Genomic DNA, 21,169 nt, shown 5'->3' on the forward strand with positions numbered 1-21,169 from the left:
TATGACGTGATAAGCTTTTAGTGTTTAAGTTAGGCTTTTAGATTTAGCGTAAACATTTAACGATAGTATTCAAGTATCAACACATTTCTATTTTATTCACAATAATTAATAGTCGTATGGAATATAGGTACTTACTAATGACCTGCAAGGGCCGGGCTGGCCTGACCGGGTCCTTAAAAAGCCCGGCCCGTAGTGACATTGGACCGGGCCGGTCCTTTGAAATAAAATAAAGGGTTGGACCGGGCTTTTTAAGTCTTGTAATTTTTTTCAGGACCGGGCCTGGGCTTTTTTTTGTACAATTTTTTGGGACCGGGCTGGGCTGGGCTGGGCTGGACTTCGAATAATAAATCAGGGGTTGGACCGGGGTTTTTAAGGATTTTTCTTCGACAATAAATAATCACAATTTCAAATAACAAATAATAATTGATAAGACCAATGTTGGTACGGGTAGATACATATAGAGTATACTCTATGGATAGATACTAGATAGTAGATACAATCACAATGAATATAATAATATATTGATTGGTGGGTATAATAAAGCTATTTATATACCATAATAATATTATTTTTTTTTTCACAATATTTTTTGGACCAGGCCGGGCCGGGCCTGAGGATAAAATTGATGGACCGGACCGGGCCGAAAATGTACGGGCCCTTGCAGGTCTATAGTACTTACTATAATAGTGTTATGATAATATAATATAGTGGAAAACATAATATTATTACGATGGTCGGGGGAATGGGGGCGTTGGACGCAGTGGTGGTATTTTATACCGATAAATCATTACATTATTACGCGAACGGGTTAATCGTATCGGAGAATAATATGAGCATACAATATATTGTGCTGGCAGAGTTTAAGATATCTGAGTCGAATTTGTTTATTTTTGTTTTTAATAAAGCACTCGCGGCGGCATTTTGTTTCGAGAAAAATAGAACGGGACTATATTATTATATAGGTACAGCCGGTATTTATATTATACACCGGGAAAGAAAAAGGACAAGATGGGTAGGTACATTTCTAATATACAGATATATACACCTATATCACGTGTATATATATATATATATACATAAGTCCAATGGTATATCAGTACGGTAATATATAACCGCGTGTGCATACATAATAATACCGAGCCTATACGATATTAACTACCGCGTCTGTGTGCCGGGTATATGCGCGCAAACCGTATTGTATATTATGTATGTATAATATAGATGTGTATATAGGTATATTGTATTATGCTCCGACGACAAAGGTATATATAAAAAAAAAAAAAATGCCGGGTGCGCGGGGAGGGGAGGGAAAAACTAGTATAGAAATCAATTTCGCTCGGGATAGTGCATTATGTGAAGCATCGGTGGATACGGTGGATCGCGCGCATTGTCAAACGGGCGCACAATTACTCTGTCGTATATCATATATAACGCGATACCGCAAAGTTCCGCCGCCGCCGCCGCCGCCGCCATACGAATCCGCTCGTCCGCTCGTCGTCCCTTCCGCTCATCCGCGCCCGCCACCGTCTCCGCCGCGGCCTTTGCGTAATTATTAAACTCCCGCTCTAATCGCGCGCGCCGAGTTCGAGTGTACCGCCTTTGCCGGCGCGCCAATTACCCGCGACGAGAACGTTATGATAATGTAGAGACGGCGAACGTGCTGCGCATCGGCGACGATGTCGCGCCCGCCGTTCCCGTAGTCGGTCTTTGAAAAAACGTCGTCGAGATTCCGTCAAAAACGGGAGTTCCCGCCGAAAATATGTTTGGCGACCCCGTGCTCGACGTGCGAAAATTGCATGCCATGAGAATTTCAGCAAACCGTTTTTCAGATATTGCGGCCCCGCCCGCGGGTTTTAGTGATAAGACCTGGCCACACACCTGTTGTAGTTCTGACCAACCTCGCCCACAGTTTAAAACGACCTGCTAAATAGCCTTCAGACCGATGAACATAGGTGTTGAAGCCTTAAATCGATAAAAATATTATGTACCTATTGTACAATAGTGCAGGCCATTTAGTATTTAGTGCCAGCAATGAAGCAATATTATTATTATTCGTCACACTCTACATAAAATCGTGAGAGATTTGCACTTCCAATTGTCCATAGTATGACATAATTATATTTTATATGATAATAATCTTATCATTTGATGAGTCGATAATTTTTATTATTTACTATCATCATCACGGCGATTCTCTTACTTTTTTTTCATTTTGCTTTTAGCTATTTATTTTATTAATTGTATGAAACAAAATATGACAAAAAAATGATATTATAATTACTATAAACAGTAGTTAATATAATAAAACAGGAAACTGGTTTTTTTCGGCGTAAAAAGCTTCTATTCTGTATAATGCCTATGTGCATCTTGTACTATAATAATATATTATTATGAACCCACGATGGGTTCCAGCCCTAAAGCAGTAAATTGTAAATACCGCCTACAGTATTACAATAAACAGTGGACCGGTCGGGCAGCGTATGTGCCGGGCGGGGATCGATGGGAGAGTTTAATTGAAAAAAAAAAGGGAAAAAAACCTGGGATGAGGAAAACTTTTAGAGAATCGATAGAGGTGATCGCCGTTTTGGCGGCACTCTGTAGATGACCGATAATATTTTAACGTGATGGTTAAAATAAAATAATATCACTAGGTAGGTAAGTATAGTATGCAAAGGTGAGCATTAACTTGTTAAAAAGTTAAAGTTAAGTTAAAAAGTTAATTTTCTTTTAACTTTTTAACTTTTTAACTTAACTAGTTACTTTTGGCTTTTCATTAACTTAACTGTTAACTTACTACATTTCTTTCTTAATTAACGTGAAATTAACGAGTTAATTTTTCATTTTAAGAAGTAAGTTAAGTTAATTTATTTTGTTTTTAATTTTATAATATTTCACTGTTCCAGTCTATTTCGTTTTCAGGTCAAAAAATATGTATCGTAAATTGTTTAAAGTTAAAAATGTATATCATTCGAATCTAACTTATATGGAAATACTGTATGAAGTATTAACGCTATATCCTACAGTTTAGTTTTGGGTTGGAAAAAAATTAAGTAGGCTAGCGTTGTATAAACAAATTAACTTTTTTTTAACTTAATAAAAAGTTAACAAAAAGTGTGTATTAACTTTTAACTTAACTGAGTTAACCTGTAGTTAAATTAACTCTTAACTTTTAACTTTTTGTTATTGGTGCATATTAACTTAACTTAACTGAGTTAAAAAAAATCATTAACTTGCCCAGCCTTGATAGTATGTACGTTCGCACTTTTCACAACGGATTTTTACAGTGAGATTTTAAAAGTTTAAGCGTGGGAATGTTCCACTCAAAGTCATATTTTTTTACCGTGTAAAACAAAATCATGAAACCTATGTATTACCATGGGCGTGCGCACGTGGTGTGTGCTTGCATACTGTGTGGGCTGGGGACAGACGCTTATTTTAGATGGCATAATATGAACAAAGTCGTGAAAAACAACACTTTTTAAATACAAAAAAATAACTTATTTAGTAAGTACGATCTACGTTCACGGCTTGATATTATGTGACAAGAATAATGAAACCATTATATGATATACACATCTTTATAAAAATATGTTTTATTTTTGAACATAGAACAAAAAAATTTTAAAAACCTATTTTTTTTTTTTTGTAGGTAATAAGAAGCGATGATAATCAAAATGGTTATCATTTTTAAGTAAATATGGTATTTTTGCTCATGGTGAGCACTAATTTAGGGACATAAATTATACTTTTAGGGAACAGCCACATACCCTGCAACCAAAGTCTGTGCATGCCTATGTGCATTGTGCATTTCCAAAAAGTGTAATGTATGTTCACAGCGGATTGATACTGTGAAACTTAACCTAACCTGTAAAAAGGTGCTGTGAACATATAAAATATATTATACACTAGTACACTACTATTAGTAAGGTATTCAAAAAACGTCTACGCCGCGTGCGGATTTGAAAATCACTCGTCACGCTCGAATATTGTCGATATTCCGAAATCCGATCGATAAACGACAATTGTAGTAGCAGGCAACAATAAAAACACTCAAAATTCGTCGGGAGAGCGGTGGTCCGACTTAAACTATCGATTTGAAAGAAAAAAAAATACGTATAAAATACGGTAATTTATTGGTTAAAAACAAAAAAAAAAACAGAAAAACAATTTCATTGGACGTGGGTAAGTAATATGTTTTTAAAAATCATCCACCTCTTCAATGGTGCGCGCGGCTCGCGGACTCATAAATTAAGAACGCTCCGCAAACACTGAGGACGGTGTACCTAAAATTACCTGTTGTTATGTTTTCGCGCGAGTGCATGTGCGCATGTGCAGTAACGAGACGATTTGAATTTCATCATACCGACGGAATAAAACCCATCGCGCGCATCTTGGGCTAATAATTTTACGACCCTTCCTCGGACAGTGAACACTACATCCTCCCTGTGCGTATGTGTGTGTGTGCGTGTGTGTGTGTGTGTGTGTGTGTGTGTGTGTGTGTGTGTGTGTGTGTGTGTGTGTGTCTCTCTCTCTCTCTCTCTCTCTCTTCCTCTCCCTCTCCATCAACCTTTCCCTCTCCCTCTTCCTCTTTCTCTCAATATATATGTATATTGTATACAGATAAATACTATCAGAGCCTACGTATCACGTAGTATACCTGACCCCGTATACCGCGGTAGTCCCGCCTGTTTCGATGATACCCCTCTCGATTTTATTCGATTATACGGTGGTTTTAATTGAATTTCCCGGTGATAAATTTATAATCCACGCAGGGTATGGAGGATAACGGCGGCTCCCCGCACACACTTATCCGCCTTCCCCTCACTCGGCCGTCCGACCGATGGGTCTCGTCGTCGACTCACAAATATACGGTACCGATAAATACATTTATATATATATATATATATCCATTGTGAAAACGACAACGCTACCGTCGAAGGTATAAAGTCGAGTTTGTAGGATAGTGATAATCAACGGTAGGGAAAAAAACAGAGTATCGAATGTATACAGAGTGATTATTTTACATAGCTAAATATATAGCCTAGCATACAGTCGTCTTACAATCAGGTACCTACCTAAATTTAAAATGTATTATTTTTTAAATAATTTGAATTATTACGATACTTATATGATGGTTTTTGAAAATTCTATATTATCTGATATTTTTTATCGGTACAATATTGTACATATTTAGTTTTTTACATTTTTAAACGATAATATTATATAATTTTAATTTCGTTTTTCAAATAAAAATATTTTTCTGGGATTTTTGATGTACATAACTGAATTTCGCTCTTTTCATAAAAAACTAATATGCTAATGAGTTATAATCATATTAAATAACATACTCAATGAATGTTATTTCGAGAGCTAGGATTTTAATGACCTAAAAAATACACAAAAATGCACTAAAAAAATAAGTTGTATATAATTAACATATTTGATATATTTTATTGTTTTCAATTGTTCGGAAAAAATCATATATAGATTTCAACTAGGAACGGATCTGAAAGTCAACTAGTCGACACCGTAACTAATGTCACTTTTTTACGTTCGTATAATATTCAATAACTGAAAAATTAAATTAAAACAAACAAAATGTATTAAATTGTGACGTGCTTTATTTGTCAGTCCATTTTAAATTAAAAATTAAAAATATTCAAATTGTTGATAATTAATTAATTTGTTAGTATTTCAAAATGATTGACGCAGCCAATGATTAGTATTCGTCATATTTGTTTAAATTGTTAATATTAACCTACCTATCATAATTTTCCCCCACAGCCAGTTAAATCAAAACCACCGATAACGTGGTAAATTACATTTTTTAACTCAGGGAAGAAACATCCATGGTTGGTATTAAAATATAGAAAACCCGTGAAGAAAAATAATTTAATAATATAATATAATATATAATGTAGTAGGTAGCGGCTGTGGAGCTGTCGGTTTCTTCCGTGAAGCGTTTCTTTTCATACTTCTCTCGTCGATCGGACGGGGCTCGCGCGGTAATGGATAATTAGATATCAAGCCGATGGGATTAAATAAAAAATAAATATGCGAACAAAACGAAAACGATGGGAAAAAAGCGAAACATTTCAAGTACATGATAGTATGATACACAAAAGGAGTGGAGAAAAAGAACGAGTAATAATAATGATAAAAAAAAAACCACCAAACTGTTTACCCTTGAGGGTCTTTTTGAAACAAACGCGCAACCTACCTGCCAACATAATATACCTGTGCACCGGCTGCATACTACATGCGTCTCCAAAATGAGGTAAATAACTAAGCAGGCAATACGTTCAAAAGCTATATAGCAGGACGCGAATTAGCAGTAACAAAATATAATATAAATATTATCGACTTCGATTGTGTTTCAAAAGTCGACAATCGCGTTGATCTAGACCGTAGAAATATAAAATGTATAAGAAAAATAATTTTTAAGAATCAAATAGAACATAATTTTTAGTAGAAAATTAATTATTCATCCTTAGATTTTATTAAAATCATATCTTTTACACTGTGACCCGTAGCAGGGTTTGCAGAATTGAACATTTTATTTAAATATGTATTAAACGATTAAAATCAAACACTATGTATTTAAAACATGTTTTTTACATTATTTAGGTTTATGTTTAAAAATGTTTTTTAATTCTTTTGAAACTTTTGAAAAAAACATACATTATTTAAATTCCATTTGTTTTTGGTCTTGTGAATAAGTAATAACAACTAATTATATTAATTGTTTTGGTACTGATGTCCCTTAGGTATAACTTTTTTGTGCGATAGTTTATCATTTAAATATAACTATTTATTTTGATTACCGTTTATTACAATTTATTATTATAACATCTAAGTTTAGGCAACTAAAGAAATATATTTTAATGTTAACTTGTACCCAACTATATAAGTTAGATACTACTAGTTGTGTATTGAACTATTGTTTATGTACTACTAAGAATCACGTAATATTATGAACTTTACATAGGTACCTACTTTTAACATACTTTTTATGACAATCATTGTACTATAGTTATCATGATAGTGTGTCTGTGTGTTCTTTGTTATATTATATAGTGTCTATTTAGGAAATACGATTTATGATTGATACCACTAAAATTGTCATATTATTTAAGAATTAATATTTTGGCATTTATTAAAACTATTGCATAATAATATATTATTATATAAATCAATTAATAGTTATGATATCGATCGTAGTCGTCGATAGGTCAATATGCATGTAACTATGTAAAACAATGGCACGTTGGGACTCATAGGACCTATGACGTTTTCTGAATCGTCTTTTTTTTTTATTCGGCCACGACTTACCTTCTGGGTAGAATAATTTAAGACGCGACCATCGTATGCGCCCTGCGTAGTGTACCTACGTCCTACGCGTATAATATATTCGGACGCCATCGAGCCGTCGCGGTCGTCTCTCGTACCGTATATGCATATATATCTTTGACTTAATTCAAAAATGTTGTCTGTACAAAATAATGATTTTACACGAAATTGAGGGATAGAGAAATAATTGATTTAAATTAAATTGTTTCAATCAGTTGTTTATTCGGGTACCCAGCAGCTGTTAATAATATAGAAGAAAAATGAACAAATACCAACAATATATTATTATACAATATATTCAAAAGTCAAATTCTGGTATTTTTTTTTAGTCAAAAGTGTGCTTAACGCTTTTAAAAAGCTTATAAAATATTATGTAGGTACTTGTGACATTTCGAAACGATATAGGTGGCGCGTAGCAATTAATTGTGTATTGACATCAACGCGTTTCCGTTATAGGCGCGATTTCTATACAGTTGTTTTTAGTGTGAAGGAGAGGGGGGGGGGGGGGGGGTTATAATAATAGTTTAGGACGTAAGTACAGTTTTGGCCCTACGTATAGTGTATACTATTACACGTGTACGCGTACCCATAATAATGTATTCGGACGCGATCCAGCCGTCGTCTCCCGTACCGTGTGGCGTAGTTAGTATATTGTTTAGTCGCCACAGTCGTACGTTTAACATTCGCAGGACACGGTCGTGCTGTCGCCGGTGTACGGTAATTAACAAACCTTGCAATGGTCAACACTTTGCATAACCCTCTTTCAGTTAATTAACGGTCACCGCTGTGTATAATAATGATAATATCGTATCGGAATTCAGCCCACGGGAACTTGCCCCTCGTAAACAGATTAAATATTTGTAAGTCTTGGTTCCGGATGACGTTCCGCAAACACTTGTTCGCTGTTCAACAAAGTGTTTATAATCAAAAATCGCGAGTGCTTTTATCATTGTTGTTGTTGTAGTTGTTATTGATAGTATAATTAGTTACGAATATGGTTCTACGGACACATGACAGTATATAGAGTACATTTAAATATTTACAATGGTCTTGAATTTATTATAATAAATATAATAGGTAACAATAATGATAGGTAGTAATAATAATAATAATATATATTTTTTAATATACCAGGAGAATCACAAAGGTTTACGATATTTTAATTAAAAATCGTCAAATATTTGTGATACATTCTGTATAATATACATATTTCGCTGATTCATAGTGAGAGGTTTTTTTTATTATATATTATGTTACTATAATGTATAAATTAAACAATATAGTTACAATATTTGACGATATTTATTATAATTATAACATAACTATTTTTTTTTTTTAATGCGTAATAATAATAAACAACATTATGATACTCGAATATAATATATAAATGTAATAATGCTATAATATATTATGTTTTATGCTAAAATGATGATAACATATATTATAATGATTAACGACGATAGCTTACGGAAATTACAGTATAATTACTATACATTTTTATATTTGCTAGGTACTCATTGATTAAAATAAACTACAAAGAAGAAAATATTTTTTTTTATTATTACAAAATATTGCAGTAAAAAAAAATGTAATGATACTAATAAATAATAACGATTTAACACTTTTCGTGGAAAAAAAATAATAAACATATATACTTAATATTAAACTTTGCCTTTTGATCTGAAATGAGAATAATTATTTAAATACAAGTAAAATAAAATCTATTTAATGCCATTTTGTTGACTCCAAATATTAAACTTTTCGGGGAAACAATAATATTGGATTACACGATGCTCAACAAAGACATAATGAATAATATTTTCGTAATCGAAAACATATTTCAGTTTGAAATTTATTTGAAAAACGTGAAATAATAATGTTTACAATATAGCTAACAATATATCGAACGCTTCGAAAATGTAACTAAAATGTACTTAGTATCAAAGTCCGTAAGTTATGTTTAGATTTATAGAAAAAAAGATTTTTTTCGAGGATATGTAAACTGATATGTGACGAAAATACATTTGTCCTAAACACTCAATCAAATAAACACGTGACTGCAATATAATATCATTATTATTTACACATTGAAATAATAAATAATGGCATTGATAAGGAAAAAAAACATTACCTAGTTATCGATTCAAATTCGCTTGAAACCACATGACGTGAAGGTACATTACGCCCAACGGTGTTAAACGCAACTCTTGAGGATCGCCTGATAATTATACACAATATTATATTTAAAAAAAAATTCTTTTGGCTTTAGCAGTTGGCACTGGACGACGATACGTCTAAGTTATAACAATATTTATAATGATATTTATAAATTAAAATTAAAATATATCAACAGTATTCGATGGACAATTTTCGACTGTAATAGACGGCTAGGAAAGTCCTTCAACTGAATCACACCGCTAAGTCATGCAAGAATGAACCGGTCGACGTGAGGACCACCGCCGCAACCAAGACCGCAGTCGTGGTAACGCCGGCTTGAGTCCTCGGAGGGGCGGCCACCGACGTCTGCAGGCACTTGTCAACGACCGCGGGATCAACGACAGCGACGGGCTGTCCGTTGAGCTCCAGTGGCGAAATGCAATAGTTCTTGCCGGTGAAAAGGTCTCGGGACGCGTTGCCGAACGGGTGGCCGTCCAGGAACCGGAACAGGTGACAGTCGCACGGGAAATGGTTGCCGACCACGGTGAACCCGTCGGAGGCAGCGGAAGCGAGCCCGGAGAACGTGCCCCGCCGTGGGCTGTCCAGCACGTGGTTGCCGTTGAACCGGAAGTGCCGGATGCGGTTTTCCCGGGCCACGGTCAGGCTCTGCACCGCGTCGATCTTGTTGTTCAACAGGTTGAGACTGCCGACGTGCGCTAGGCCCGTGAACGCGTCCGCCCTGATTACGCCCAGGTCTGAGTCCTGGATGGACAACACGTGCACGTGGCTGAGACCACGGAACGTGTGCGGCTTCAGCGACGTCAGGTCCATGAAGGACAGCTTCAGTAGACCCACCGAGTCCAGACCGTTGAATGCATCGGGCTGTAGCTGCTGGATGCCCGACGGCAGGATGAGGTGCTCAACGTTGGTTAGACCGGAAAATGCATTGGCCGATACCTATATACCAGGTACAAGCAGGCACATAGAATTTTACAATACGGTAGTTGAAATAATGATACATTATTTTGATTGTTTTTACCTTTCATCTCATTAATGGGAAAATAGCATGCCTACCTAATAATATAATTAAGACACACCAGAAAATTGACCTATGATTAGTGATGGAGATAAATTTTCTATTCAAGACGTTGAGTTTCCATAACGATTAACGTTATTGTGTAAATTCATTAAAAAAAAATATACAACGTTTTAATTCTTATAAGGGGACTCCAGTTAGTTAAAAAAAAGTGAAGTTTAGACCAAAAGTCCAGACAAAACTGAAGGAATTTGGTTTGAAGAATTTTAATTTGAAAACGGATCATGATTGATTAACTAGATTTCCATCTAGAGTATTTTAATATTCCAATTATTGTTAGTGTCATAATGCGTATTAATGTATTAATATAAAATATACAACATTATCATATTTTTATTCATGGATATCACAGCTGAAAAAATAGATATTCAAAATTAGCTAGATGAAACCTATATACTATATACATGATAAGAGCGGTACCGGATAGTAGACTTGTGCAAATGGGTGTGGCTTCGTTCTGAATGCTGAACCTGGTGGTTTAATTGGTGGGAGAAGTATCCGACCGCCGCCGGACGAAAACCGATTGCCCCCCGGTACCGCTCTTATACTGAATAGAGTATAGTAAACTTGGTAATCAATGAAACTTGGTTATAAAAATGTAAATCCATTAAACAAAATTCTTTTTGTTTTGTCCGGCTTTTTGGTCTAAAAACCACTTTATTTTCATCGACTGTAGCCCCCTGTAGCCTCCTTAAGATTTATTTTATGATACGGATTTTAAATATATTTAAAATATTAAAAGAAACGAAATTTATGTTTAGTTTGGTCAAGTCTACATTAGTTTGACTTTTGACAAAACCGACTGGAACCCTCATAAGAGACACTGATAAATGGAGCAATAAAACTATAGTATATAAGGAGACTATGTTATTACTACACAACGTACCTATTCGGTATATACGTATATGAATAAATTGAAAAATCCTACACATAATCACGTTTGAATAATAATAATAGTAATAATACACAATTATACTAATATCCAACAACCCGGCAGCGTCGCGCCAAGTATAAAAAGAAAAGGCTCATGATGTGATATCATTTTGTAGCTATGTCTCTGAATTATAGATATCATTTGTATTAAAACAGTCTGCTAAATAATTAAACTTAGCTTGGTGACTTAAGTTAAAAATTTAAAAGTACTATAGCATAATGAGTACCTAGATAATAATAATATAGTCTACTATCATTGAAGTATGCACTATATTACAAATCAAGTGTTTTAAAGTCAATTATTTTGCATTTCACATACATAATATCTATTGTTCAAAGGCATAGCTATAAAATGATATCACAACTTTTAAAGCAGTTTTTTTTTACACGGAGGATGGTTGAGTGGTATTGCATTTTTTTCTAGGGTATACGCGCAACATGGATTGCTTTATTTTCTTAGCATTGGATAATATTAATATCACATTGTATGCATTTACAGTAATTTTACAGAGGATAGTTTTTTGATTTTTTCATCATTTATTAGAATTTAAAATTCAAACATTGAGGTTTTATTTTATTAAATATTCAAACAAGTTTAAGATATTTTTCATACGATTAGTAAGATTGCTTCCTTTTTCCTGGTAAATTCAAATCATATTAGTAAAATCCTATCTTTTATATCTTTCATCTTTTATTCATCCGGCTTAAATGAAACTATAATATTCATCTCGTCGATAAATCACTATAATATACGTCTACGTCGTGGTACAGCATTAAGCATTTTATCTCAGGCGTTATCTGTGCAGTCTGAAGTCAAATATTGTCTAAGGAGTCTCACCGTGTGCAACGGATTGTTGTTGAGCAGTATGAGCCTGATGTTGGCGGTGCCGGCAAACGCGAACTCGTGTATGACGCTTATCTGGTTGTATCCCAACAGAATGGCCGTCACGTTCTGGAGGCCGGCGAACGAAAACTTCTCAAGCGACTCGAGCGGCGTGTGCTGGATGGATAGTTCCCGGAGCCGGCCGAGCCCGCGGAAAGCGAACCGATCCACCCGGCGTATGCCGTTGGTGTCCAATGTCAGCTTCCGCAAGTGCCGGAGACCGGTGAAAGCGTCAGTGGGCAGGTACGTCAGGTTATTTTTGGTCATCGACAGGTGTTCGACGGTCTTGGGTAGGTCGCGCAGCGGCACGAACGTCAGGTGTCCGGAGTTGCAGAGTATCTGAAACGGAACGGCGCGTGTATAGATAATATTACGTCTTGTTGTATCATGCATAATATTGTATAAAAATATTACAGTTAAAACTATTAACTAGGTTAAGTAAACAATCATACTATGTAACAGGTAAAATACCAAAACAAATTATACAATATTCAATAAGCTAAGTAACTACGTAGAAATAATGTATTCCGACAAATTAGGTTAAGATAACAATTATGTAATAAAATAACAATAATTAGTATAATTTTAAGCATAGTCAATAATAGTACAATGTAACTAGGTTAAACTTAATATCAATATTACCGATTGTGTTTCGATAGTAAAATTGATACATAAGAAATATGTGAAGACAGAAAGAGGGTCACCACTGGAAGTGCTTATTGTAATTAAAAGGTTCGTTTATTTGTGTGATACAACATTTTTTAACAAATTTTTCCCTAATCAAAAGTTTTAGTTATTTTTTATGCAAATTTAAAACGTAGTTATTGTATTGTATCAGAGTTCCTGACTATACCTGTCCATAACTCCAGCAGAACAAATGTGCCTAATAGTGTAACCATGATTGATGATAGCTAATTGTTTTAAGTGTTGTACATAAACGAATTGTTGTTAGTTCTTAATTTTATTCTGTTCAACAAATATAATGTAAATATTATTTACTTTATATTTCGGATAGTTAATACAGTAAAAATGTATAAATCATAACACGTACGAGTATATTATATAGGTATTATATATTTTCCTCCTTGAAGTCTGCAATAGGCTGTTTTTATAGTTTGTACCGGTATCTGGCCCCATCACGCCACTATATTATGATAAATTATTATTTGTATTATTATTATTATCATCTGTGTGCAATTTGTATTATAATATTGTACTCAACGCCACCACCTATCACTCCGGTCATATTAAATGTTCACATACCAAAACGTCATCAGTACACACACACACAACTGTAATTAGTTTTAATATTTTTGTAATTATTTCGTATGTGAGTTTTAAACTTATAATATAACATCGATATAATCCATTATCATCGTTCCATCGAGAATGCGACTCCAATACTACCATTATAATTTGTACAGTAAATAAATAAATGCAATATAGATATATTGTATGCACGGCGTTACGACTCTAATATTGCTATATTATAATACCTACTTGTTACTTAATATTAACGGTGGCTCATCTACTCATACAAGTCCAATAGTCAGTTTATTATTTTATTATTTATCCGACACCCGAGTGATCGAATGATTTAAAATAATTATATTTAATATGTCACAACTCACGAGTATGTAACTTGTATATTTATATTTTATTTGTCGTGTCTGTGTTATGTGAAGAATTTATGTAGATTTGAGGCAAAAGCTATTTCTGGCTATAGGTACTATGCGTATGGATGACTATAACTATATTGTATTATAATGTTATTGAATTATACTGAAATAAATAAATATGCGTGCCGTTTCGGCAATAGGTATATTTTATCATGTAAGTATTTATTATAATGACTGATCACTAACTAATTATTATTAAGTACCTACTTAATTCATTTTAAATATTATTTGATGATGAATTTATATGAATAATAAATAAATGGGCAGGAAAGGCTTGTTTAATACATATTATCGTTGAGCAACTAGGACTTAACTGTATGGTTCTTAATATACCTAAGTGTCTAATTTTATTATATTAATTTGTGTATAATTTATTAAGCATATTGTTAAATATATTTAACAAATAGGAAATAGCCACAAATATGTTCCTATTTTTAATAGACTACAAGATTACTCACAAGCACCTGCATACATGGGTGTACAAAAATACTCGTCATGTAACATACACACTCAATTTAGCCGCGTAGCTCATCAATATTCTAAAACGTTTGCCCGGCAATCCCAACCACTGCCACTGCTGATTGAGCTCCTTACACACACAGATAGAATACGGTATTACGGTTCCAATGTCCCATTCACTATTTACTCTTCATAGCTATTCCGTCTGAGTACAAGCCGGTTACTTAACTACAAGGACCACATAGTTTAGGTCTATGCGTGTATGCAGCAGGGATTAAAGTAGGGGGGGCGCAGGGGGACTCAGCCCCCCTACGGCGATTGAAAAGCGTCCCCTTTAACATATTAGGATCAACATAATTCCGGGTTAAAAGTGGAATGAGTATGCTTGCACAATCATTGTTCATACATTACATATCATACATATTTAGACATTATACATAAATGTATACATGAAATGCTCAGAACTAAATCATAGAGACATTAGTTCCCCTCTGGAATTTTTTCACAGTTTAAGTCCTGGTCACGCTAAGTCAGTTGGTGTAGCCGCCACGAGTCATAATATCACTACCGCCCAGAGGTGGTGGTTTGAAAGTATTACATTTAATGTTGCAAGAAAAATAGATATCCACCCGTTCAGATGAATTAGTGATGAAAATAACTGTTAACTGTATAATATCAGTTAGTTAATCACAACCAAGATTAAAGAATTAAAACAATAAAATTAGAGATAATAATATTATCATCGGTTACTTTCTTGAAATTAAAAATTATACATTGCGGACAACAAAATATGTTCTTGAGCTAATAATAGTTAATAAAGGTATAATAATATTATGTTGATTGGGCGGGGGAGGGGACAATACTACACTAGGTACTGAATTTTAAATACGCAAATACATACCTCGCGCGGTCCAAATTTATTATTACGCTTGGGTCATTTAGGTCGCTAAATTGTCTCCAATCCAACCCACGATAGTATTATCATATTATTTAAGGTATAACAAAACAAATCACCTTTTATAGGTAATATATACTACGTTTTCCATACATTGTATCTTATACCTCCAATTCCCCGTCGCTGGCTACTAAGTCAACACAGCCGAGTGCAAACCTTAAGAGCTCTCTGCTGATTTTCAGGATATTTTGCTGCTCAAACAACTTGTGCCCTGGTGCATATATTAATATTCAAAATGTTGGTGATCTTAACGCGATTACATGATAACTTTTATATTATTTTATTATATTTATACGTACCTATTATCTACACTATAGTTTATTGGTATTTGGGAATAAAAAACGTTTTTTCTATTTATATTCGTAAATTGAATTTTAAATCTTTATTTTGTGACTTTTCGTTTTAATGTTTAGTAGTAGGTAGATATAAGTAATGAATAATAATTACAATCTTACATATTTTATAATTTTCTGTGCGTGTACCTTGGTTTGTAAAAAGCTTCTATTTACATACAAATGTATTATTATTATATAATATTATTTTTTTCATAGCTAATATTTTACAGTAGTATAATAATAATTAATTTATAATATAATACTTATTACAATTTGAATATTATTTATTTGTACACTATATAATTTATTTCGTTGTAAACTTATATTATGTAGAAATATAATTCTCGTCAGCAATATCTTAGTTGTATCGTGAATTGTTTATTTTCATATCAAAACCTCTTCAAATTAGGGCCTTGCACCCGAATCATTTATTCGGGTTTCGGGTTTCGGGTGCTGGATGTATTTGGGTGTTCAAACACCCGAATAAAAAATTTAAACAAACATTTGGGTTTTCAAAACCGTTATTATTCGGGTTAATATTGGTTAATATGGGTGCTGAGAAATCTGGATAAAACTGAACTTTTGATGACCCCCCCCTGTACCCTTTTGAGTATTTTTACATAATTTCGTTCGGCCATTTAGAATCATTCTGAATAAAAATTTGGTAGTATACCTACTTAATATTAATTTATTCAGCCGAGATATATATTGTACCGTAGCAACTAACAACTATCAATGACCGATATGAACACTAAATTGATTCAAGATAATAAAATATTTAATAAACTTTATGCTTCGTTGTTTGTTGTATGTATAGGTACGATGAAACTTCCAAAATGTTCTGTTTAACGAAATATTTTTGAGAACGAAACCAAATTACAACTAAATGTTGACTAATTAATTTACATTTAAAGAATGTTAAAAAAATGTATATTCTATATGATCTGATTACAAAAATTAAATATTGAATTTGTATAATATTATTATAACTCAGTTACTAATATAACTGAATAATTATGATGAACTGTATTTTAATCTCAATCACTTGTTTCTCGGTTGACTTAGTTATTGAGAAAAATATATTATATACCTAGGTATACATAATTACATGAAAACTTTGTATACCTTGCTGAGAATTCCGTACAGTCCTGTTGTACTGATAACCTTACGTAATACAATCGATGTATATATTATATTTATTAGTGATGGGCAACACTATCGATGATTCGATACGATATCGATATCGTGACAAATTTTCAATAAAGCTATTGGTTTATACATAATATTATCGTTGCCCACCGCTAATATTTATTATCCGCGGACTATTTCGTGTCGTCGATCGAATAAACGAATGCGTACTACAACATTTTTCGAAAATAAAGTATAATCGAATATACGATTTCTAGAAACGTAAGGGACCCTTTTTTTGTATTTCGACGCAAAATAAAAAACCTCCTATGTACAAAAACCTTTGTGATAAAAAAAACCCCGTGTCCCGCCTGACATATCCCACGTAAAGCAGTTGCCGTAATTGATTCGGTAAGCACGGGGACGTGTAATATAATAGCACGATATTTGTGCACAACGGGAGCGGCGTGAAATATACAATAGCGAATTTTAATATATCAGCGGTGTCCAGTTCAGTAGTTGGAATAAATCCAAATTTTAAACGGGAGATTATACAATAATAATAATAATAATAATAGTGTACAATATTTTGGTATAATAATATGGCCAGAATCCCGCACAGCCATGCAACGAGTTTCCGCATGATAATCTATTATTATTATTATGTACTATTATTATTATTTACTTGCGTGTGCGATAAACAGATACAGTCCGAAGGGCATGTCCACGACCGCACCGAGTTGGTGGCAGTTATCATTAAAATCAGCGTCATCAAAGCTCGTGTGCCGTTCATTTGTCTGGAAAACAAAAAAGTTTTTGAAAATAAAAATAAAAGTTTACAAAACACGATTCAAATTCATTCGCGGCGTGGTGACACTCTATTCCCGCAAGACGCGTACGCCCGCAGAGTACCGGTATGACTCGCTCACATCGTATATATACAGTAGTACTGTGTGTGTGTGTGTGTGTGTTTTCTCTTTCTTTTTGGAATGTTAAGTTTTTAGGTTTTAGGTTATTGCGGCCAAGCGAAAAGGCTTTCGGACGACTTGTTAAATATGTATATAGGGTTGCGAAGTAAAAATATAACGTAGTGGAGGAAAGAGTTTGTGTATAGTTAACACGGCCGTTGACGAAATAAAATATAAAAATATGAAAAATAAAAATAAAGGGAGCGTATTCGATGGAGTTGGACAATCCCGGAGCGCCGCAGTTTGACGAGATAAAATGCAAAACTTTTCTCGCGCATATACACTATTATTATATTGTATATTATATACACAACCGTCATACAAAGTCGACGGCCCGCGTATGAATAAAAGTGCATATTATAATAAATAATAAAATATTCTATTGGGCCGCATTATAATACAATATAGACCAACTAAAACGCCATACCATATAACATGATTTACCAACTATGGTCACCTCCATTTATGTCAGTGGTTCCTAAACTCTTCTATTATACGCCCCATTTGTGGATTTTCAATAATCTCGCGCTTCCTCATTAAAAATTGTAAACAAATTAATTTACGAATGCCGTGGAGGCATAAAATTATGAAGTACCCAGTGCGAAGATTATGAGTGTTTAGAGACTATCGATACCCGGTAACTGGTCGTTATTAATTTTTAACTTTTTCCCTGCATTGTAAAATACAATTAATTGAATAAATACAAATTTTAATTTGTGATGGCTGCTTGAGTCTGTCTTTTTTATTGCCACATGATGTTTTTGAAAATGATGATTTATCAAAATTGAACATGTAATTTTTGAGTTATTATACATTATGAACTAAAGATAATATAGTATATAATAATAGACTTGGAATATAATATAAGGGGGCTACACTAAATATTGCATCTATTTTATGTTTTATGTACGTATATGTTTCGTAGTCCACATACTATTATCTAACAAATCATAGGACATTCCTTAAATAATAAGTTCAAATTGTTCATAAAGGAATCTAAGTAGGTATGTGAAAATATTGTGATTGATAGTGAATATATTATACGAAAAATTCCAAAAATCAAAATTTTTAATTAAGTGATGTAAAATTCTACTAATGTGGAAGCGAAACGCCGCAACGAGCCTCTTCCCTTAATCACGCGTTAATCGTGTGAACTGTCATATTATTATTCTCACAGCATATATTTTGCCATAACAGCATTGTTATATTTTTAAAAAGACTGTAATTTTTTCTATAAAATACCTAAGTGAAAAATAACGGCGGAGCGTGGTTATAACGAATCACCCGGTATACATATACCTACCTATAACTGCATAATATTATGTATAACAAACGCATTGTACGCAGGTACTCGACTTGCCCTGCACCCTTACCCCTTACGGTCGCGGGCTATTTGCAGGCTCGTGAGTATAATATTATGAACAGATCCGATACACACTCTGACACACAGTCGCAGACAATGGTCCATCGAAAACAATAAATAGTGTCATCGTGCTCGGAAGTACGCGTCACTCCACCCCTACGGGCTCCACATACTCGCCGCGCACAATTCGATTATCATCCCCTTCGGCGTTTTTTCTGCGACGATCATTATAATATACGCGCGCATCCCATTATAATATAAAAATATATTTATGTATACGGGGTGATTCTCTTTTACGCAGCCGACCCGCAGCAGACAATAATATCTCGCATAAGGGTTATTATTTTATTTATTTTTTGCTCTTAAACGATAGACGTATTATAATCTTACGCATAATATTATATTATATTTTTATATTTTAATTTTTGTATTATTACACGACCGTCGTCGGTGTTTGCAGTTCTTAAAGTTTCAAATAACATTTTTCTCAAGACATTACCTGGTACACGGTAAAATAATCGTTCCATATATTATTATAATATATAGACTCACTGACATTGTGGAATGCCGGGACGGAACGCACACGGCTGCGTAGGTACTCTGGTGACATGAGTGAGGGGTATACTCGTCAGATCTATGCGTACTTGAGATCCACTCTTTATAAAACTCGCGTAAGGTGAAAACCACTTGTACTCTATATTATACATATTATTAAGAATGTATTAAAACACATAGACGTAAGAAATATTTTTTTTCCTTTTATTATAATTATTAATGGTTTCGCATAGAGTCATTTTAGTGACTTTAAATCTCCAGGAGCGTAGCCAGAGTTGTTCAATAAGCGAGCGGGGGTGTTAGGATTTAGATCTAGATATATGATAAATGTCAAAAAATATTTTAACTACATTACATTAACCGAATTATTGTGCTTGTTTTGATCGCTAGTCTATTTAGGTCATCATAGGGGTCTATCATTATAATATCACTCTGTTTATTCATCATTGGCAAACCATTCAATCTACTTTCACACGTCATCTATCGCAAAATAGATAGTTCACTGCTAGTAGTTGTAACATAGAGGGTTGCTAAAATCTGTAGAAGTTTGAAAATAGAAGGGAAAATTGTTATTACATTTTTGAAGAGCGTCAATATAATTTTTTGGTAAATCTTTAGTTCCTGCAAATTTTTGTTGCCACATTTCAGTTTTTGGGCCGAAGTGGCGCAGTGGTCTCGCAGTTGACCACGACTCACACAGTCATCGTTTCGATTCATAGCAAAGTGCAAAAAATTTGTGTGGTTCTAGGCGATCACCATTTTCCCGTGCTGTCGTCCGATTGCGTCATCCGTTTTCCAACTAGGTCCCACTCCACTGGGAGTGAAGACAGCACTAGGGACGAACCGAAGGAGGGTCATGGGGTAGGGGGGGGGGGGTGTTACACCCCCCCCCCCCCAATCGGCAATATTTGATTTTCAGTCGGCAAAATGGAATTTATTTTCACCTGAATTAAACCAATTTTTTTAAGACGAAGAAAGAAAAATTAAATATATTGTTTAAATGTTAATATTGTTTTAACTCAATATTTTCGTAATGGGTTATGGAGCGGATTCGCAAAAGTATAGCGAGACTGTGAGAATCGGCACTAGGTACAAAATAAAAACCGAATGGACGGCTTATAACCATAAGCGCAACTAGGGAGGGGGCTTAGCCCCCCAAAACTTGTAATAGACCCGCAAAATAAATTATTCATTTGTTTTCTAAAATATTAATAAATCTTTATAAATTAAACTGTATTTCTTACTTTTTTTTGGGGGGAAAAAATTTAATTATCTAATTTTTATTTTAACTTTACAATTATTTTATAT

The 21,169-nt window shown here is 33.9% G+C and overlaps 1 protein-coding gene across 1 annotated transcript in view; it reads right to left on the reverse strand.

The window, feature by feature from the left end:
* Positions 1 to 8,568: 8,568 nt before the first annotated feature.
* LOC132943818 (leucine-rich repeat-containing protein 70-like) overlaps positions 8,569 to 21,169 on the reverse strand; it is a 56,422-nt gene continuing 43,821 nt past the window's right edge. The window contains exons 2-4 of the mRNA XM_061012934.1: positions 17,661 to 17,772; positions 12,375 to 12,758; positions 8,569 to 10,464 (exon numbers count right to left, since the gene is read on the reverse strand). Coding sequence (XP_060868917.1) covers positions 9,760 to 10,464; positions 12,375 to 12,758; positions 17,661 to 17,772 — 1,201 coding nt within the window. The 3' untranslated portion in view covers positions 8,569 to 9,759. The remainder of the gene's footprint in view (positions 10,465 to 12,374; positions 12,759 to 17,660; positions 17,773 to 21,169) is intronic.

This window comes from Metopolophium dirhodum, chromosome 4 (assembly GCF_019925205.1).
Source record: "Metopolophium dirhodum isolate CAU chromosome 4, ASM1992520v1, whole genome shotgun sequence".
In the NCBI taxonomy this organism is placed as follows: Eukaryota; Metazoa; Arthropoda; class Insecta; order Hemiptera; family Aphididae; genus Metopolophium; species Metopolophium dirhodum.